Below are 23787 nucleotides of genomic sequence, written 5' to 3' on the forward strand. Positions count from 1 at the left end.
GTCTCATATTCCATGAAAAGAATTGTTGTAAAATGCCTTATTTTATAACTATCTGTTATCTCGGGGCTAGACACCCTAAAAAATTTTTACAAGCGTCGTGCTCTCCTAGCTTTTTTTTTTTGTTCATCCTTTTTTATATTAACAATTTTCATATGTATTAGCCGCATGTATTTTCTTTATGTTGGTCACCGAAAGTGCATGGTCCCATAGTCTCTTGTTCCTGTAGCTTCCCCAACTAATAATAAATTTTAACTATATATGCTCCTGTTAACCGGCTTTTGCATGAATAAAAAAGAAAGAAAGGGATATATATATATATATATATATATATAGGAAACAAGCAGAAGATCGGAACATATGGTTGATTTTAAGGGTCTAACGGATGATGATATCCACCCAAGAAGTCAAGTGCCTATCTCACTCGTTTTTGGATTGACCACTTTTTATCTAATAAAAAGAAATAGGGCAATTATGGAGTAGAGTATCAAGCTATTAATAAAAAGAAATAAGCAAAATGAAAATGAAAATTTTACGAAAATCTTGGTTTATTTTCTAGTTTTTTACATGTAGCAATATAATAAAGTCTTTTTAGAATTAAACTAGATGGTTAAAAAGAAAAAAAGAAAACGGAAAAGATGCTTAACCCATCCCGTTATCCAAAAAGGAAAAGAAGAAATCAATCTCGAATCAATTTTCAACGAAAGGAGTCAGATGAAAGCTATCCCTCCCTCCCTCCATGAGCCATCCTGCAAGGAATTCTTAGATTTCTAGGGTAAAATAGCCGTTTATAGACCGCGGCTACGATCCATTTTAGAGGAATTTTATATCCCTTCTTCATATCGCTTTCAAATAATAATGAAGGTGAAAAAAAAAATATACATGTTCCAAATTGTACGCAGAAAATAAGTAAAAAAACTTGGCAATGTTTTTTTGGAACTAAATGTGGAAATTTACTTTTATTTTATTATGATTGAGGATGCCTTAGTATCCTTTTCTTATCTCAATTCTTTGTTAATAGAACTAAACCATCTAATAACTAGTTCAATAATAAAAGTTTAGGATTAAAAAATTTATTTTCTTTGTGATATTAGATTTGAACCCTATAATTATTAGTATGATGATCACTAGAAACCTACATAGTCATTAATTTCAAGACTCGTGAGAATTAATCGAGGTGCGAGTAAGCTGATCCGGATAATCATATTAATAAAAATAAAAATTCCTTAAGAGGGGGCAGAAAAATGTTTGAACTATATTAAAAACTCAAAGAATCAAGGGTTAGATTTAGATTTTCAAAATTTAAGTTTAAAACAAAAAAAAAGCATATATTAAGTAAACCTGAGGTCGTAATTGGCTTTCTCGTAGAGTTATATAGAAAACAGCTATAAATGTTATGAATTTGGTACCTAATTCTTTTTTCCTATCTGGACAATTATTCATTTTTTCAGATGTGATTCTCGACAATTGATTAGGCTAAATAAATATCTCATCGTAGATGGCTTGTCAATCTATCGTTATTCCAAAAATTTCTTCCATCTTAAGATTAAATTAACGCCGTCCTTTCTATGTATTTTTCAAGGGTCGGCTCAAGCCATCCATCATAAGATTTATATCCCTAAGTATATGATATATCTGATTAATTTTATTTACGAATATATTCTAAGTCTCGGATGTAATATAAATGTGATTGGAGCCTCTTTGTACAGTGAATGTGATTAATTATTCTTGAAACTTTACTTTATTTAGTTGTGTTTATTTTTATGTTTAAAAAATATTTTTATTTTAGATTGTTTTGATGTACTGGTTTTAAAAATAAAAAATAAATATTATTTTAACGTATATTTAAATAAAAATCACTTTAAATTGCCACTATAATCTTAAATACCATCTTGATTTTCTTATAAAAATAATAAGAATTCGACATGAAACGACCATTTCCCCTGCATGTTACATGGGCAATAGTCTTCTTATGCAACTTATTCTATATATTTTTTTTTTTAAAGAAAGAAATCAGCTTTCATAGTTTTACACAAAGGAACCGTGGAATAGCAATAAAAAAATATCTCCTCCAATTCAGTCAAAAGAGGATGAGGCCATCATAGAAAACCAAACCGAACCCAAGAATCTAAGGTCCAGGTGCCATTGCCATGAAGGTTTACCATCTTTCTTAGTCACACCCATGAGTCTAGCGACGACTACTAGACAGTGCTGTGAGAATTTTCTCACGGCGGAGGTGACATGGGAGAAGAAGTATCCTTCACATGTGGCCTCCGTTTCCTTCCAAAAACATTTTGCAGGCCAGAAGGAAGGATTCAGGACATGCAAACAAAAGTAGGTTTAAGAAAAAATTAAGACTTCAGATCCATGAGATTAATTGTGAGATTAGTTGAGATATAAACCGGTTAAACACTCATATTAATTATATATAAAAAATAGGACTTTTTTCTTAATAACTCTGCATCCCATGTGAAAAAAGACCGACCCATTTTATTAAAGAGTTAACATATAGATACACATCTGGATTTAAAAAAAAAATCTAAGAAATTACATTGAAAAGGCCTTCCAAAGCAAGTTAAACAAAAAGAAAAACAAATTGACAGGGGTGTTCAAAAAAAAAGAAAAAGAAAACTACAATTACACACTTGGGTTGGGTTTTAACTCTTAAACCTCTCGAGTGTAAAGTTCTCACTCTCACCCTCAACCACTTCACTCTACTAAATTCACAAGGGTTTCCTGAGCTGAGTTTTCATTGATTCGGTAGCTCAAGCTCAGCTGAGTTGAATCATTGTTGTGAATCACCAGCGGCGAGCTGCCACGCCGAGGTGGCAATTAGTGGCCTTGTATGCCACCCAAGCATGAGACAGCCATTATTCTCCTCCACCCTATACCCGTCACCACCGGCAAAGAGGGCCAACAACATACTAGCTTGTTTAAAGGCATTCGACCCAAGATGAACCGGGTCAAACCCAGCCGAATCAAACCGAGTTCTCCACTGAGCCAACGTCTCGTGTCGCTCAACTCGGTCAGCCCCTTCGCATGCCACCACATTACAAATATGCCTCCCTAAGTACAGCTCGGACATAGCCAGGTCCTGACTCGGTGGAGTCAAACCGGACCCTTCGAGAGAGTCAAACAAAGTCGAGTAATAATGTAAGGCCTCTGTGAACCGGTCTAGAAAAACCGGACCGTTGTGGTTTGCTTCTTGTTCAACAATCGTCACAATTTTAGGTCTCATGGCCTTGATAGACCCGAGAACCTTGTCGATGCCACCCGGCCGGCCCAACAAGCGATGCAGCTCAAAAACTGAGTTAACAGCCACTGCCTCCACCTCTGGAGGGAGGAGGCCGAGCATCTCCGCATCAAGATCCGCCAGAGAGTTTGCTACGAATCCGCGAAACTTGAACTCTACTCCAATAGTTTCAGCCAATTGTGCCAGCTTCCACCCCACTTGCTGCAAAGCATCTGTGTTATCAGGCTGCGGCGGCCCGATCCCCGTCAACCGAAACGCTGGCGGACCACCAGGCCTTAATGCAAGCGCTTGCATTAACGCCGGCCATTGCATTCCCTGTTTTAAACCAAAATCGATAACGTGGACTCGACTTGCATTCTCGAAAGCTTCAAGAATGGCTTGATTAGCAGTGAAATGTGCGAACTTGAGATAAGGGCAAGTTTCGTAGAAATGCATCTCTAAAGTATCTGAACATGAAGAATCGAGACAGTAATCTTGAGGGAAAATCTTGTAAATTCGACGAGCTAAAGCTTCAGCGAAGTAAGTTGCAACTTTTCTCATAGCCCCAGTTTGAGATGCTGCAAGTAGTCCTATCTGTTTAACAAGGGCATCAGCAAGTTTAAGATTCTCTTGCTGAATTGCCTCTGCACAACCCAAAAGTGTGTGGACAAGACGGACTCCAGTTTCCTGTGAGTCAACCAGGACTACAGGTCTTGTGGACTCTGACAAAGTACCTGAAACTGCCATTGCTTGCGGAGATGAAGAAGAAGCGGGAGATGCAGTGGGAGATTGTAAGGAATTCACAGAAGGTGCCGTCGCAATATCAGACCCAATTGGATTGAGCTTCATTCGCTTCCTGTCGTTACTCTTATCGAGTTCTTGTTGTGGATAGGCAGCAACTCCAGGGATTGCTCTGAGATCATATTCAGAGTCGTCAGCGAATACTTTAGATTGAGAATTACTGGGGAAATCTAAGGGGGTGATAGTGGAAGGTTGTCCAAGGAGTGAATCTCGATTATTGGAAAGAAGAATAGATGAATCAAGATCATTAGAAGGTAGATTGTTGAATTCAGAAAGCATACTTTGAACCCAACCAGAGAGATCTGAAGGGTTATAGTGAACAGTATCAGAAGCAAGATGAGAAATTCCATCTTCAGAACCCAAAGCCATCTCTAGTTGTTCAAGCTTTTGAGCTACATCAGCCATATCTGAAGACTTGATTTTGTAACCCAAAACAGCAAGTAATTCATCCATGCCACCCGCATCTTGATCATCTTCAACCCATGATTTTCCTTTCCCAGTTTCCATTGATGAAGAAGAAGATTCACCTCTGTTTCCAATACCACCACCAATGGTTTCTTGATGATCTCTCTTCATTTTTTTTTGGTTTTTTTTCTTGATTTCAAAAGAAAAAGGGTTCAAGAAAGAGAGGGATGGTTTCTTTATGGTTTCATTTCATGGTTTGGTGTTATGGTGCTGACATGGGGAGATGAATTATTAGTTTATTTCCTTTGTTATAGCATATAAAGGAGAAATGAAAGGATTTGTGAAGTGATGATAGGCAGCTGGTGAGGTGGAGGAGAGGTCCAGTGAAATAACAAGAGAGGCAGGAAGTGGAAGAGATAAGGAACAATGGAGGCCATAATAATGGGAATTATTATTATTATTATTATTTTATTTTTTATTTTTTATTTTTGGGTTTGTGAAAGTGATGGTGAATTTTATTCTCCCCCTCCTTTCTATCTTTAGTTTTTAATTTAATTTCTTGTGTTAGTGAAAGTGACCAATATTTTACAGTGAAGGCTTCATTGTCAATAATTGTTTATTTATTTAATAATTATTTTATTTTATTTTTCATTTCCCATTATTTTTTTTTGTTTTCCATGAAAAAAGTTTTAAAAATTATTTTAGACTTTGTAAAACTTGTAAATTTGATATCTTATTTGTCAAGAAGTGTTATTTATTTATTTTGTGTTTTCCAATCTGTTTTTGTTTTGGATTTTTTTTATCAAAAAATTAAATATATATATATATATATATATATATTTTACTTGTGGTAAAAGTTGTAAATTTAATATTTTAATGAAATAAACAAATCAATAGTGTGTGTATATAATATTATTGGCTCTTCCTGTCTTATATAATACTAAAAAAAATAACTAATTCACGATTTTATGATACGTATAATAGTAAAATAAATTTATCTAGTTTTGATAAATACTTATAATCTAATCAATCCAATACAAAATAATTATTTTTTAAACTTTTTTTAAAAGTTAATTTTTTTTTAATATATATATATATATATATTTAAAAAAAATAGAAATTCCAGATTGATTAATCTAGATCAACACTTGGACACGATTGCATCAGATCTTAAACCATGCTTAAAATCAAATACTCCTGAAACAATAAAATGTCCAAAATTAAATTAAAAATCTAGAAGATGGTAAAATGCTTGTTCTAAACAAGTGGTCAGCGGAGTAATTTTATTTATGATTACGAAAGTGGGAGAAAGAAAGAGCCGTGGCAGCACCGCAACGCTGAAAAGGAGATGGTGGCGGTGCTGGTGGGTGCCTGTGTCCACAGCCTCGTGTGATGATTATATACATACACCACATAAATCAGGTGCCCGTACGCTTTAAAATATCTCCTTTTTCTCTGCTTCTTATCTGTTTACAAACCCGTGAATGGCCACTCATTGCTAATTAAATCCATAATTATAATAAAACCAGTCTTATTCCATGGGATGCCTCAGTAAATTCGCGATTCATAGCCTAATTTAACCCGATTTCAATTTAATTAAATATATTTTGATATCAATTTAGCATGTCCTAATAAGTTAATCCATCATTGATTAAATTAACTAAACTTAATTCAAATTTAATAAGATCAAATTTAAAAAAAAAAAAAAAACATGAAATAACACCATCTTTTAAAAAAGAAAAACAAAAAGTGACAAAGGGAAGAAAAATTATCAAAACGTATTCGGGAAGGAATCATTGTAGCTTCTGACTGAAATCATTGTTCACTAACACAATGATTTTATGGTTTTGTGTCTCTATCTAAAAAGAAGTATTTAGATATTTTTATCAATATTTATTATTAAATTAATCAGAAATAAATAAATATTTTATTATTTTAAATACACAATAAAAAAATTAAAATACCTTTAAAAGTAAAAAATAAAATAAAACTAATATCAAGTGATAATTTTATATTTTCACAATAATTTTTTTTATTATCATTTCATTCGACGGGAAATTTAATATTTAACTAGATATAAAAAAATAAAAACAAAAAGCACAATAAACCTACAAAGTGCCTTAAAAGCAAACAAAAATTAAATGGTATCAAGGGCTTTTTTTGTTTTTTTCCTTTTTGCCATGGTTTTTATTGTTATTATTTGATAAGTTTAAAAGTAATTTGGTATTTAATCAAATATATAAAAAAAAAAACAAAAAGGTTAGAGCTCGTCCAACATCCAAAATAACATTTTCACTGTGTCATTAAAAAGGTCACCATGACTTATTTCTGGTGATGCGGTGCATGTCGATAGTGTTAGTTCGGTATTTTGATTCTTATTGTTTTGTTATTTTTTTTTTGAATTATTTATTGAAATGATTTTTCTTTTTAATTTTATCTTTTTGATCATTTTGTTTAATTAATGTTTATTTTTAATTGAACCTTTTAATTTTAAAAAATTATTATATATTTTAATCTTGATTTTTATTTTTTTAATTGTTAATTTTTTTTTAATTCGTTAACAAATATGATAACAGACAAGTAAATTCTTTTATCTTTCAATATATTAATAATAAATATTTGCTATAATTTACAAAACTAAAAATTTCTGATTAAAAAGGGGGGGGGGATGGTGTCATTTTCAAAAAGAGAGAGAGAGAGAGAGAATGGCCCACGGCCCCACCTGAAGGAAGTGGGGGAGACCATCTTTTACCACTCCCATGACCACTTGACGAGTATCACTGGTCAACTTTAGGACCAAACGCACCAACGCGGAAAGTAACAATCAATGTCCAATCAGTGAAAGCTTAGTGTCTTTTTACATGCCAAAGTGGCTCTCTGTTAAGGCAAGTGTGATCACGTCAAGTACATGATGAGTAGGAAAACAACATCATCTACACTTCATTTTTTTAATTCTTCGGAGTAGGACCCACATGATAAGTGGAGATATTACATCCAATGGTGAACGATTCAGACGTTAGTGATGGGAATGCAGCTGTAGTTGTCTTTTATATATATATATATATATATATATATATATATATATATATATATATATATATATATATATATATATTTATTTATTTTTTAAAATTTATTTTTAAAATTTAAAAATTAAAATAATTTAAAATTTAAAAAATAATTCTAAACCAAATTTTTTTTTTTTTTTAAAATCCTCCATTTAAGTCCCACTTCCAATAAGAGGCTTGAGAACCATCACACTCGACCACCAACACCACCGGCCTCTCCGCAGTCCCCTCCTCCCCTCCTCCTCCTCCTCTCACCGGACCCACTTCTAAAGTTACGGGAATCGAGGTTACAAAGTTCCTTTGATCTTTATCTTTCGAGCAATGTTTGGTTTATTCATGATTGGAAATATAACGCCATGTTCCAATCTAATAATTCTTTATGATTCTAATTATTAACTTTTTTTTATTAAAAATTAATAGAATCATTTTTTTTTCTTAAAAATTAATAAGATGAATGAATATCTATGAAATAGCAAAAAAAGTAAAGATTTCATCCGAGATTATTTTGCAGCTCTTCTTTTACCTAGAGTTTAATCCTTTTTTATTTGTTTTTGGTACCATCTGGGTTTATAAAGCCGAATTTATATCACTAGTTTATTAATAAAAAAATCTTATCTTTGAAAAAAAAATATAAAAAATATATATTTAAAAATAAAAAATATATATATTTTCAATAAGTGAAAATTGACTTTAAAAATTACTAAAATGAATAAAGACGATACATGTAATTAAATCAAACTAGTCACATCACAAGATTTAATACAAAAGCCAATAATAATATCATCAATCAAGTAGACAATTTTATCTCATATAAACTCATAATTTGATAATTTTCTTTAAAACACCCTCTAAAAAAATGGAGTATTATCCATAATTTTCTCATAAAAATAAGATTTATTTTTATTTTTATTTTTAAAAAGAATACACATTTTAGTTTTATCTAAAATGAAATGTAATTTATTATGCATCCGAGACAAAAAAAAAAATTAAAAAAGAAAATAGAAACACATCTTGATTTGAATCCTTGTGATATTATTAGTACAAGTGAAGCATGGGTTCACCTATAATCGAGTAGATTTAAACTTCCTCTACTTAAATAAATGTTTATTTTATCGAATATATTTATTATCCGCAAAGTGGTTGTAGAATAAAAGGAATTTCCATTGTATTCTCGAATATTTTTAGTTAGTAATGTTATATTTAAAAATATGATTGTAATTATTTTTTAAAATGTTTTTCATGTTAAAATATATTAAAATAATATATTTTTTTTTATTTTTTAAAAATTATTTTTGAAATCATTACATTAAAACAATTCAAAACACAAAAAAATATTTAATAAAAAAAATTAATTTTTTTAAAAACATGATTTATTTTAAAATTTAAAAATATCGGTGGCCGTTTGTTTGTTGGAAGGTAATGCTTCTGTAAGGGAGTGGACGTCGAATATTTTTGGCTTTTTTTTATTTATTTCTTTCTCTCTTTTTGGTTTTTGGAAAATTAAAAAAAGAAGAAGTTAAAAGCAGAGAAAAAAGAAAAGAAAAAGATAACATTGAAACCAGGAGAGCAGTGCTGACACCTTCAACTCTCATGTAGGCCCATCACCATGTGATCTTGCCACGTTGCCTAGTTCTCATCTCATGATGGTCCCTCCCCACTACTCCCTCACCTCAAAGTTTAGTAGTTCCAAAATTCCTACTTTTTTATTTCATTTATGTAGGTTTTACTGTTTTCTGTTTTTTTTTTCTTTTTTTTTAATCATTAAGGAACTAAAAATAATTTAAATTCCAAATATTAAAATGTTACATACACACCACTTGCTTGTATCTCTCAGAAGTTGGCTACGTACGTATTTCTCACATCATCGATTTAGAAAGCTCGTTCGAAGCTTCGGGGACCTTTTCTTCATGCTTTTCGGCTCGAAGGCAGACTTCTCTTTGATATATTATTTTGTACCAAAAAAGGAAAAAAAGTTAGTTGCTTAAATGGGCATGGTATAATTACATTAGGGAAGTATTTTGGTCAAAATAAACAGTTAATTAATTGAAAAACCAAATATAGCTAGCGACGCTGCCTTTGCATACTATATTTATATATAATATGCATTAATTTATATTAAGTTTAGTGATGGGTTTTTTCACAATTATTGACGTCGAAAGCAGGTAAGAGAAACTAAAGTACAAACAGGAAAAACCGGTGCATCTTCTTTTCCGTCCAATTTGTCAACATCCTTGAGTTTTGTGACAATAAAATAAAAAAGTCGCAGGAAATATTATTTGACAATATTCACCGCAGTCGAAATAAGAAGAAGGGTCCAAGAAATCAAACTGTGGAGGGCAAGGACCAAGCTATGAGCTTTCAAATTCTTGAGCTAGCTAGCAACATCAACGTTATTGGCTAGGAGATTGTCCGCACCTTCGGATCAATAATTCAATGTATTGCTTTGCTTGTGTGTGTGAGCTTTTGACCCTTTAAATTATTGTCTGGAGCTGTTTGAATTTGCTGTATAAAGCCGATCGTGCACGTCCCAAGCTCTTTCCTTTTATGAGCGTTCTAGCGCTAGCTAGGGTTTATCTCTATGCTCATCAAATGAAACGAACCACACCCTACGCTAGCCTCTATGAGCAGCAGATTCCATGGAGCTTGGCAGGCCTCATCCTGTTTTGAAGGTGGACCTAGCTAGCTGCTGCAGAATAGTGCTCCAGGATAGAGTTGCAAGTGCATTAGGGCTACGTACTTAGCAATCTTGCTCCCGATCGATCTTATCTTTACTCATCAATGAAGGGTTATGGTCCTAGCTAGGAGTTATGATCATCACTAATCTAGGATGCTGCATCGCCTGGATATTTCATCTTAGGTTTTGAGAAAAAAACACCATCCAGAATCATGTGGGTCATGTTCATCTCAGTTCTACATGTTGGCTCTTGATGTCTTGTTCCTTGCTGCTCCCGAGCACTGGCAGCAAGGATAGATCGGAATAAATGATTTCGATTAAGACCCTTCGATGAAAATTATGTGTATTTTATGAAGAACAAGTGTGTGCATGTGAATTTTATATCTTCCTTGTACTTATTATGTGTCTGTGCATGTACATGTGCATTTTATATCTTCCTTGTACGCTTGCTGAGTAATTATTATCTTAGGATAGAAAAGACAGAGATGTTAGAAATTGTTACTTTTACTATGGTTTTTAATATTTGTTTTAATGACAGAATAAGCATAAACAACAACGCACAAGATTTAATCTAAATCAAGGGCAGTTAATCGATCAGGAGAAGTGGTCAAACGTAGCCAGGTGGTCAAGATCATAAACTCCAGCACTTGATCCAAACTAACATCACATGGCTGCCTGTCTATATCATATGTTGCCATGTCCAAATTTTCCCATTTGTCTTTTCATCTTTGATCCTTGTAGAAAATACAGCCACAATTCCTTCTTTATAAGTCAACAAGATTCCTTTTCTCTAAATTAATATCTCATTACCTAGATACCATGTTGTCACATTACGTTAAATCCCACATATTATTTGATAATGATATGCATTAGCGTTTCATCTGTTGATCTCGATCCATATATATATATAATTATTATTATTATTATATGTTAATTTGAGAAATTAATCTTTGTTAATTCCATTATTGTTCCTTGAGGAATATTCACGCCGGCATGTAATTAGGGATGCAAACAAAGTACACCCAGTTGATTAAGAATTAAGTATCATTATATCCCAATCCAGTACTTAATTAATTCCTACATCTCGTTGTCTTACTAGTGATTATAATATTATTAGTTTCAAATAACGGCTAATTAATTAAGTGTGTGTGTGTGTGTGTGTATATATATATTTATATTTATTAAATATAAATTGGAAAGTTGATGGAGTCATTCTGAAAGTAACAGGAGACTTATTCTTAAAGCAATTATTAATGGGAAACGAGTCACCTTTGAGTTACTGAGTCGGATATTCCCTTGTTCTGAAAGTGATTATATATTTTTAATTATTTCAATGATATCGTAAGTTTCAACCTGCAATATATCAGGTATATTGTGTGTGTATGTGCACGCATAGCCATGTGTACAGCTGTATTTGCATTAGTATATTTTTTATTGACCCACCTTTATAAATTCGACTAATTATTTAAATTAAGAAAGTTATAATTTGATTCCTATATTTAGGGCACAAAAATTATAATTTGATCCCTATATTTTGGGCACAATCATGTAATCAAGATCTGACTTTCACCCCCAAATTAATTTTTGGAAACTACACGGATTAAAACGAAATTAGGAATAGAAGGGCACTTTGATTATTTAGATTGAAACTAACAGACAAGCCAATGAAGTAAAATTCAAAGTGGATTAAAGGACTAGATTATGATTTTTGAAACAAGAGGGACCATAATTTAAAATCTCTCTAATGTAGAGGAGTTAATTATAACTTCTCATTTCATGTGATACAAGCATATATTTTTCAAATATAGAACGATATTTTTTATCTTCATTATAATCAAAATATAATTAAATTAAATGGTTAAAACTTTCATAACATAAAAAAATATCAATTTAATACTTTGAATAAGTTAGGAAACAAAGTTTGGACCACGTACTCCTTTTTTATTGGATTAACATGGATGTTCGGATCAGTTTGCGCGTATCTTGACTAATCCTCCGAGCCCTAAAATTAACGATTATGTAAATCTCCAGTGGTTATCATATTAGTAACTATATAGCTCGAACCTGAAACCATAGAAAGAATAAATTTTTTGATTTTAAATTTTTATCTCCAGGCTACCTTAGATAGTTCATGTAATCCAACATACACTAAAATCAAACCGATTTCGGAATTCAATGCATTGTTACATGATAGTGCTATAGCTAGTGCTATCAATAATGTTAGTGTACTGCTAGCTATTGAATGATGAATGCCTCTTGCCCAATTTCCATCCATCGAACTAGAAATTTTTTTTTTTAAAAAAAATTCCACTTCCTTCACTCTTTGGGTACAACAAAACGACATGGTGCATTAGTCTCGTCAACCTCTTTGAAGGACTTGTCACGGTGAGGATTGGTAGGCAGATGACAACTATGGTGTCAAATCAATTTGCCTCAAGTATCTAGTTGAAACAAGCATTGCCTTTTTCCTATTTTTATTTTTGCAGTACATTACATTTTTCCTATAAGTTTTCTTAATATTTTTAACTCTCATAAGCTTCATTGAATCTTGAACAATACAGTAAAATTGAGTTCTCTCTTGTTTTTTTCTAAACCTTTGATATATCAAGATTTGAGTTCTAATAATTTAACATCAATAATTATAATAATTGGATTGAACCAGTCTATATTTTTCCATAGAATTGGTGATTGAGACCTCAATCTATATCCCATTTTAGTGAATCATCAAACAAAATATAAAAAGAAATAATAACAAAAAAATTAATCCAATACAACTAATATTTTAAAAATATTTTGAACTCGAGTAATATTTTCATTAAAACTTTTGGTTTATATATGGTTTTTTTTTTTTTTTTTTAAGTTTAATTTCTTATTTTTGAGTTAGATTTCTTGATTTAGTTTTTTTAGTTTCTAAAATATGAATCAAAAATTGAATCGACCCAAATTTTTTAAAAACCTTTGTACCTGATTTTTTGATTTGATTTCTCCGGTTATGTTTTTTACTAATCCTGGGTCTATTTTTATGAATATTCTAAATAATTAGGTTATTTTACTAAACTCTAATTGAAAATGAAACATAAAAAGAAACAAAGAACTGTAGAATTGAAACTAGCTGCTGGTTTGCAAAGTACTTTTTTTTTGTTTTTTATAACTTCGTCTGACAAAAAATGTATATAATAAATTAATCTCTTAAACATAATATTGTGCAAATTAAATCTAACATTTTTATGTAATTATAAAATAATTCCAGTATAAACAAATTGTAAATGAATTGCTAGTTGAATCCAGGAGTCGACTATAAAACTAGCTAGTGAATCAGAAACATAACAAGTTCTCCCTCTTGTTCATTTTTGATAACTATGTTAATATTCTGCTAAACATAAATAAATATGAGGATCGAACCAACAAGGGATTAATTTGGCAAGGGTTTAGTTCATCTCGATTTATTGATTGAATCAACAGCTCAATAATCAGTTCATAAGGTTTATCTTTTTTTTATCTCTCGATGACATTCATGTATATATAATCTTCATGAATTTTGCCAGATTTCATACCATTTTAAACTTTTCAAAAATTTAAGTTAATTATAATAGTGATGTATTTATTTATATTTAATTTATTAACTAAATGATTCGAAGAAACTGGGTGGTTTAACCAATTGTTCATGATAAAGCACAATGGAACTTGAAAGACAACGCAGGGCCCTTCCTCCATAATGTGGCTCCCATGTATGCCTCTAAAATCAATGCCACCATCAATCCGTGCATCTGGGACCCTATATCATGTGATGTGAGCTGTGTTTTCTGCACAATGATCGTGCGTAATGGGTTGGGAGCAAAGTGGCTCATGAGTCACGACTGGCTTCAACTCGTACAGTTCTTGGGAGAGAAATGGACCTGTCTATAAAAAAAAAATAATCTCTGTGGGATCCTCTAAGCGAACAGAACTTCGGAATGCAAATTTAGGGGGTCCTATGCCTATAGAGTGTACAAATTCATGTTTTCTTCATGCTATTAGTTCGTTTTTTTTTTTTTTTTGAATTTTAAGCTAATTTACTACTCAATTCTTTTAATCTTTTGAACCCTTCATGTTCTTGAAGATTAATCTCTCTCAAGTGCCTTCAAATTTGGGTATTTGCATGTTATCAATTATCTTTCATGATAATATGGAGGCTTTACCTTTTATATCTGGCGTGAGATCACCCCAAATTAATAGGTTCACAATTTTATGAAAAATAATGATTTATAGTGATTTATTAGCTAGGAATAGTAGGATGAAAGAAGTTTTAATTTCATACTTGGATAAAACTACATACGATTTATTTATTAACTAATTACATTACGTCACATGTGAATATTATAAAATGAGATGAATCGCGCCAAGGTTCGTGGCTTAGTAGTCCTGGTAAGGAATTCTCTGTTTCTGCACCATAGGTTCGAACCTTAGTATGTACGATTGTCACCTCTGCGGTGTCATACATGTCTATTGAGCTTGCAGGATATTCAATAGGCCCGAAAATTAGTTGTGGTTCGTGTAAACTAACCTAAACACCCCGGGTTATATAAAAAAAATTAAGATGAATCTATGTGCCACATGTTTATATAATAAATAATAAATAAAATATTTGAAGAGAGAGAATAAGAAAAAAGATCTTAATAAAAAAACTTTATATCAAGATTTCTTACAAATGTTTGTATTTTAAAAAAACCAATTAAAAGGTTGCATTGTAAATTTTAATTTAAGAAGTATAATCGATATATTTTTTTGTTGATAAGTAAAATTATAAAAATTGCTTTCGTGCTAGAAAATGTTAGTTTAATATGTTATATAGTTAATTGGTTAGTTACAAATGGTACTATTATATTCATGAAAATACATATTTATTATCAATAAAAGCTTAATTTATCTATAGTATTCATATAATATTTGATTTATGAATCTAGAGTGAAGATCAAGCTCATGGAATAAAAGTGATTTGTAAAGGAAATTATAAAGTTGTTATAATTACGAGATTTATATTGCATCAAAACATTGTTCCTAAAATATTTTGGTTAATGCTCTCTTAAATGCTAATCATTCATTAGAGCCATAGAAACTAGTACATATTATACTCGTTTCTTTATAAAAGAAAGCAACTATTCTCATAATATAACGGCTCGGCTTTTTCATAGCAAAAAAGAATCGATGGAATTTTTTTTTTGTAAGTCATTAGGATCTCGATGCTTTTCACAATATCATTACGTGAATTTATATATTCATTCCATTCATTAGCAAGACATAACTCACAGAGTAATGTAAATCAACATCCCATAAAAGTGACAGTACACATTCCCACAATAGTATTTAGGGTTTATCGTAACAGAGTTCATCTATTAGTATAGTGCAATATTCATGTGATTTCACAATACAACATCATCATAAAAGAGAATATCACATACATACATCATCATGCCATATTTACAAGATCGTACTTTCACATTCGTATTTCATCATGATTTTCGATATAAGTCTTTAAAACAATGTTGAATGGCAAATATTCAACTAGTTCGTTTGTACTTATCAAATACATAACACCTAAAACATACTATTACATAGCACCTCTGAAAATATGTGAGCCCGTGAAATAGGCTTTCCTACGCACCTTGGTTTTGTGATGTCCCTGTTATAAAAACAACATGGATATAAGAATTGTGATAATAAACAACTAGAAGAACATTATCTTTACTTTTCATTATCAACTAGAATGGGACATTCCTTATTTTACTTCTCATATGCACTGTTCAATACATATTATTTTGTTAAGTGTATTATTCTTGCTCATACACCCCAACCTCTTCATTGAAGTTGTGGGGCTGAAGTTTAATCATCGATTGAGGTTAGTTACTTCACTTTAACTCTGTCATCTACCTTGGATACTTTTAGCCATAACTAATTGCAACATTCAAACTCGACCATCTATCTTGGATGCCATTAATAAAATTATTCACAAAATCAAACCCATCCTCTCTTACGGATACCGTTAGTCAAAACTAGTCAATCATAATCAACTCGACCATCCATCTAGGATGTCATTAACCAAATCTAAACGTCATATTCGACCCGACCATCCCTATAGGATGCCATTAGTCAAAGCTAAATGTCATATTCAACCCGGTCATTCATCTTGGATGCCATTAGCCAAAGCTAATCATCAATCACAACCCATTTATCCTTTTAGGATGTTATTAGCCGAAGCTAATCATCAAACACAACTCAATCATCTATTTTGAATGTCATTAGCCAAAGCTAATCATCAATCATAACCCAATCATCCATCTAGGATGTCATTAGCTAAAGCTAATCATTGAACTCAATCCGGTCATCCATCTCGGATGCCATTAGTCGAAGCCAATCATTGAACCAACATGTTCATCCATTTTGGATGTCATTAGTCGCAGCTAATCATTAATCATAACTCAATCATCTATCTTGGATGCCATTAGCCGAAGCTAATCATTGAACCAACCTGTTCATCCATTTTGGATGCCATTCGTCGCAGCTAATCATTAATCACAACTTAGTCATCTATCTCGGATGCCATTAACCAAAGCTAATCAACATTTCATAATTGGTTTTAACACTCGTCAACAACTCAATTTCATCAACAAATCAAACTACATTTCATAATCGGTCTCCCATTCATCAACAACTCAATTAACATTTTATAATTGGTTTAATATCTTTCAACAACTCAAATAATATTTTATAATCGGTCTACCATTCATCAATAACTCAATTAAAATTTTATAATCAGTTTAATATTCATCAACAACTCAATCAACATTTCATAGTTGGTTAAACATTTGTCACAATGTAATAATATATCCTCCTCAAACAAGTTATTTCAGAACATTTACATTCTACAAGAAAAAGGTGGAAACCACCTACCTATCTCTCATGTGGGATGCCCTTGCCTGGTCGTAGGTCCAATCCCGGTTGCACCACCTAAACACATCAATGATCACAAATCAACACATTTACAATCGGTAATCACATTACTTATCACCATACATATTTCAAGAATACCCATATTCATAATCTTGTGTTCCACATATTGCACAACCATATAATGAAATTGTTACAAGCATTTAAGTCAATTCTGCTATGGAGGTCTGTTGTAGGACATCGACAACAAAAGTTGGTTCGCTGGTGGTACAGAATTCGACAGCGAAAATCGATTCGTTGTTGACATAAAATTCAACAGCAAAAACTGATTTGCTGCTGCCACAGGATTCGGCAGCGAATACGGATTCTTTGTGAACATAACATTTGGCAGTGAAAACTGATTCGCTGTGAACATAACATTCGGTAGCAAAAACTGATTCCCTGTTGACGTAAACTCATTAGTGAAGTGATTCACTGGAACACAAAATCGTCAGCGAACTGATTCGCTGGAACATAGAATTTGAAATTGAAAGCTGACTCGCAGGTGACCTTTATTCGGCAGATATTACTAGCGTGAATAGGCCACTATTGACGCAAAAATCATTGATAAAAACGGAGTCATTACTGACTTAAAAATCGTCAGTGCAACACAGTTTCATGGCTGAAGCTGAAATCATCTACATATATGGTTTATGGTTGATGTAGAAATTGTTAACGAAAAATGAGTCGCTGCCCACTCAGAAATCATTAATGCAACACAATTTCACAACTAATACTAAAATCATCAGCGCATACAGTTTATATGTGACGTAGAAATTGTTGATGAAACTGAGTAGCTGCCAACTTAGAAATCATTAATGCAACACAGTTTCATAGCTAATGCTAAAATCATCAGTACAGGTTTACGACCGATGTAGAAATTATTGATGAAATTGTGTCGCCATCGACTTAGGAATGGTTAATGCAACACAGTTTCACCGCTGACACTAAAATCATCAGTGCATATAGTTTATGGCTAACGCAGAAATTTATGATAAAACTGAGTTGCTGCAAACTCAAAAATCATCAACGCAACACAGTTTCAAATCTGATGCTGAAATCATCAACGCATATAGCTTACAGCTAACATAAAAATTGTTGACGAAAATTGAATCACTTCCAACTCACAAATCATCAACACAACACAGTTGCATAACTCAATTGAAATCACCAACGCATATGGTTTACGATCGATGTAGAAATTATTGATGAAACTGACTTGCTGCCAAATCAAAAGTCATCAATACAACCCTTGTCTCTACCGATTCAGAAATCAGCAGCAATGATAAAGTCGTTTTTGGTTTCACTTCTTTCCTTTGGCCAAACATAAGGTTTACACTAGGCTTTTCTCTACCAATGTTTCTCACCCTAGGTGGACATAAAACCTCATTGAATCTCACTTCATTCATCATCAAACAACACAAACAACAACACATGTTCATTTAGTAAGGTTTTCCCAATTCATTCCTTCTAATATCATCATCTAGCATTACTACTAGCATGCATTCTCACATTAACATTTGTATCATGACATTGTATTGACACAAGTGATAATAATTCTACAACACATAAAGATTATATTTCATTTTTATCACAAGTATAATCATAAAATCATGTTGCAACCTATTTCCATCTCAAAATTCAAGCAAGAACATTAACATCATTTTAGTTCCAGCACACAAATATTGATAGAAATCTAGTAGAATCACACAAATTCCAGCATGAACATCCACATACATTTCGGTTTCAGCACATCAAATGCTCTTAGAAATCCAATAGAATTATACTACATGCATTGCATCATTTTTTTACACATTTCATGTAAGTTCTTCCATCACATGTGAAAAATCAAAGCATCAATCATCCACATGCATTCTGTTTTAGTTTTAGTATGATCTTAGGAGTTCAACAATGTCATTTTCATGTATTTCATCACACAACAAATTTTGTCCAGCCCTTCAGTTATGGTCGGTCATCCTTTCAAGTTTATGTATTCAAATTTATTTCATTCCCTTGATAAATATTCTTGAATTAGGCCCCCTATTCAGCCCCTTTTCATCCCAATCTTTCCCTCTATCCCTCTTTCCCTCTTTTGTTATGAGTGTAAGAACCATAACTACCCTATTGGGTTTCCTTCACTTTTTCTATCTAGAATTTTTAGGGAATAATTAAGTAGGTGATATTGCTCCTTTACCTCATGATTTTAGGTAGTCCTAGAGTAAGGTTTTGGTGGTTTGTTCTTCACTTTCTATACTCTCATTTCCTCCATGGTTTTAGCCATTATATCTTCTCTAACTCTACTATATTCTCCGATGTTTAAGAGGGGTGCATGCAGCCGTGGTTATAGGGTTTCTCTTTAGGAAAGGGGGAGGAAGGCTACTGTAGTGAGCTGGTCAATTTTGGGAAGAGGAAGAGGAGTAAAAACCTGTAGCTAGACACATGCAGCAGCTGTAGTTGTTTTTTGGGAAGAGGAAGGGTCACCTTCCCTCTCTCCTTGTATTTATACCCCCTTTTAATGAGGTGGGGTGTTTGGGTGCTAATTTAAATTTGTTCTTGTTCCTCCTTAGGTTATTCCAAAACATTTACTTAGCATTAGCTGGGCTTTTACTTCAATTTTTGTTGGGTATTCCAACCAATGACTAAACTTTTTATTGGGTTTTACACTATGGTTGACACATGGATTCGTCAGTGCACACAACCAATGTTGACATAGAAATCATCAACGAAAACCAAGTCGTTGCCAATACAGAAATCGGCAAAGAAAATTGTGTCGCTACCGATTTAGAAATCGGCAATGAAAACTATCGCTGCCAATTTCATAAATCAGCAATGACGATGGAGTCGTTTCTGACTTTACTTTTTTTTTTTGGTGTTTACACATAAGCTAAGGTATAAAGGATATATAGAACTAATATGTAAGTGCTTGTCATAAGACATATATACTAAACTAACTCGTATGAGAATATCATATGTAAATATCACTTGTGTCTATAGAAAGGCTCACGTGATGAATGTGTAAGTGATCCTTAGACTTGAGATCACTAGGTTATCTTATATAGGGAGTGTTATGTTTTGATCTTGTTACACATTATCTTGGTAAAGTTAACAAATAGGCAGACATTGGATATAACATAAACTATAAGAAGGTATTTGAGTGATCAAGAGAGAATCCATCACCCTAGATGAATTAAGAAAAATGGTCTACATGTTCTCAAATAGTATTGATTGTTAAATCCTTATGCAATGTGGAATGAGATTTGAAAAGATTTTTAGATTTTATTCAAATAATCAATTATTATAATGTTGCAAACAAATATGATTTGACATTTCAGACACACTCTGTGCTAAAATGTCTAAATCAAAACATTATTGATGAAGAGATAATAATTACACTGATAAATCAGTCACTAAAAGGTTAAGTCAAACCACTTATGACTTTTCTGATATTTAGGGGTTCATGACATGTTGCTAGACAATTGCACTTAATCTTCAAATGTAAATTAATCAACTATTGAATTGATAATAAATTAAATTATTTGATTTATTTAATTCTATTTATTTATAATTATAATTTACATTGGGGCCAATATATTAGAAACCTAATAGAACACACACATTAAGAACCATTAGTCAAAAATTAATCTGAGATAATTAATTAAGTGTGTCTTAATTGAAAATAATTTGAGAAATTAAGCACTATAATGTATTTAATTAAGGTATGCCAATCGAGCTTTAACAAACTTTTTTTTTTTTAATTGTATTATAAATTGCCTCTTGAATTCTTGTAAACATATGTTTGGAAGACTTTAACCAACTAGAGATGGGGAGAAAATACTTACAGTATATACTTGCATAAAGAATATTATATGTATTGCCTTTGAATGCTTACCTTTTTTTTTTTTTTTAATATGTAAGAGATTGTTGTCAATTTTTATGAAGAAAGATCCATGATCTTTTTAAGGACAATAATCATAGGGATATGGAGAAAGCCAGTCACAAAGACCTAGAGATAGTGGTCACAATGAACTAAAGATAGTGGTCACTAAAACTTGGAGTAGTGGTTACAAGGACCTGTAGACAAGTTAGAGATCAATTGAGACTTCTTCATAGAAATTTCATCGAGACCCTTCATGTTTGGAGATATTAGATGCATTTTTTTTTTTAATTTAAAAGATGATAGAGATATAATTTTCAAGATTTATCTTATATAAGGTAGTATATCAAAAGTATCGTCTCATGTTTGTTCGTATTGTATCTCTTCCTTCATAAATTCTTAACGACACCTATTAGAGATAAATCTTTCTATCTTTTTTAGAGTGCTTGACACTTTTCAGTGTTATGTCTATGATCATAGTGAAAGAGATAGAACTTGTTGGGGTTTATTGTGTTTGAACCACTTTTCAGTGTTATGTCTATGATCATAGTGAAAGAGATAGAACTTGTTGGGGTTTATTGTGTTTGAACCACTTTTCATTGGAGGTGGGTATTATAGAAAGTCTTTTTTCTCTTTTATGTCAACCAACATATCAATATGTATCGTTGTAAGAGGTGTGGTCATGAGCTAAAATAGTGTCAAACAATCATGGATGTGCCTCTTGATGCTTTTTTTTTTTTCATGTTCTTATTGGAGATTGATGGTGTAGTGAAGACTCTTCTTGTATGTGAAACCACGTGATATAAGTGGAAACTAAAGACAACAAACAAATATAGACCATAAAAATTTAATAAGCCAAAGGGGTTGCAAATGTGAACCCCAAATTCATAACTTTATTCTCTTTAAAAAATAATACTCAAGAAGCTTGCCTCACTGAGAGGTTTACAAAACCTTAATTAGATAAGAAACCCTACCTTAACTAGAAAACAAAATAAAAACATGAAAATATAAAGTAAATAACCATAAAATCTAAAACAATCATGAAATTCGAGAAAAACAAGGAAAATAACAAAATGATAATCAAGATCTGATGGTTCGTGTAGTGCTGAAGGGGTTATTATAGGGAAAACAACCTCTAAAAACTCATATAAGAACTTTAGCCTAATCTAATAGTCAGATCAAAAGTTGTGGTCCTTTTATGTCATTATTCTGGTCTGGAATAACAAACCTCCTCTTAGGCCTATATATATTTCAATGGTTTATAAATGCATTTGCTAAGCCATACACACCATCTACTAGATCATCCATATAATCTGTTTGGGACACCTAACTGTTTAGAATCACCTGTTATCTTAAGCTCAGCTACATCAACGTGGGTGACCTTGTATGGTCACACTAGCTTTTTCTATCATAATGTGATTTTTCATCATGTGCTTAATGCTAATGAGATTTTTATTAGGGAGTGTGTATAACCTTTCCTATAAAGAATAGTTGTAGATTCCATTGATAAGGGTTTTAATGGTGATGGGTTCAAGTAGATCCTCTACACTTAGCATTTTCTTGTTGAATCGCTAAAGATATGCTCTTGTGTTGTCATCATCTCGTTGTGTGATGATAAAGAACTCTGTTAGTGCTTTTTTTTGCAGGAATGCTAATGCTAAAATGAGATATGCTAAAATGAGATATGAGATTTACATAAAGATTATGAAGACCTCAGATGAGATTTCAAAGATTTTTTTATTGATAAACATCAAGACGACAATATATTGAATCAATTCAAGTCAACCTGCTAATTTGTATATTGAGTCATGAGACTATGATAACCTCATAGAAAACAAATCAAAATAAATTATAAAGCTCAATTTCTAATGAACTCAATGTTGAATGATGAAATTGAAAAAAAAAATCAATTAAAAAAATACCTAAAAAATAACTAGAGTTAACCTTCGTTAACTTACCAAACTCGCAATTTACATCATAAAACTAGGATAGCTCAATAAAAAGCAAATTAAAACAAATTAAAAAAATTCAATTTACAATCAAATTAATGTTAAAAGATAAAATAAAATAAAATCAAATCAATAAAGAAAAGGACAATAGAAAATTACTCGAGTCAATCAGAGTTAACTCATCAAACTCATGACTTGAGCATAGATAATATAATAAAAAACAAATCAAAATAAATTATGAATCTTAATTTTCAACCAATCAAATATTGAAATATAATTAGTTTGAAAATGCATCTAAATAAAGGTGATGATGTTGAAATCTTAAGAGGTATATTACAAATATCCTAGTTGCACAAGTAAAAAAACAATAAGGCTTTAAGGACAAAGAATTCATCCTTAACAATAATAAAAGTTAATTTAAATTATTTTAATAAGTAAGTACCCTTCTTTTTTTTTTAAAGCATAATTAATTTCATTTTACTATCCATGTTAGGATTTTTTTTATTTTATATCAATTGCAAGTTTGAATATATTTGTAATATACATGCTAGTATTTTTTTTATTATATTTGTGTTGAAAATATGTTTTTTTTAAGTTTTATTTTTGCATGTTTATAAATTTAGACATGTATGCACTCTTTCTTTTTTCTTAAATATTTTTTTTAAGACATGTTTTGTATGTTCTTGTTATACTAAACTAGATATTTTTACTTACTAGTTGAATTACAATGACTTCTCATTTAATTTGCAATAACATTAGAGTTAGATTTGTTTTTGGTGACATGGGATGGAATTAAAACTCTATTAATTTCAAACAAAATTAAC

At 31.6% G+C, this 23787-nt stretch overlaps 1 protein-coding gene across 1 annotated transcript; it reads right to left on the minus strand.

Moving 5' to 3' along the window:
- Positions 1-2467: 2467 nt before the first annotated feature.
- Positions 2468-4854, minus strand: LOC118048802 (DELLA protein GAI). Its single transcript, XM_035058624.2, has one exon. It carries the CDS (start codon positions 4604-4606, stop codon positions 2783-2785), a length of 1824 nt encoding a protein of 607 aa, XP_034914515.1. The 5' UTR covers positions 4607-4854; the 3' UTR covers positions 2468-2782.
- Between the last annotated feature and the right edge of the window lie 18933 nt (positions 4855-23787).

The sequence above is a fragment of the Populus alba genome, chromosome 4 (genome assembly GCF_005239225.2).
Source record: "Populus alba chromosome 4, ASM523922v2, whole genome shotgun sequence".
Lineage (NCBI taxonomy): Eukaryota > Viridiplantae > Streptophyta > Magnoliopsida > Malpighiales > Salicaceae > Populus > Populus alba.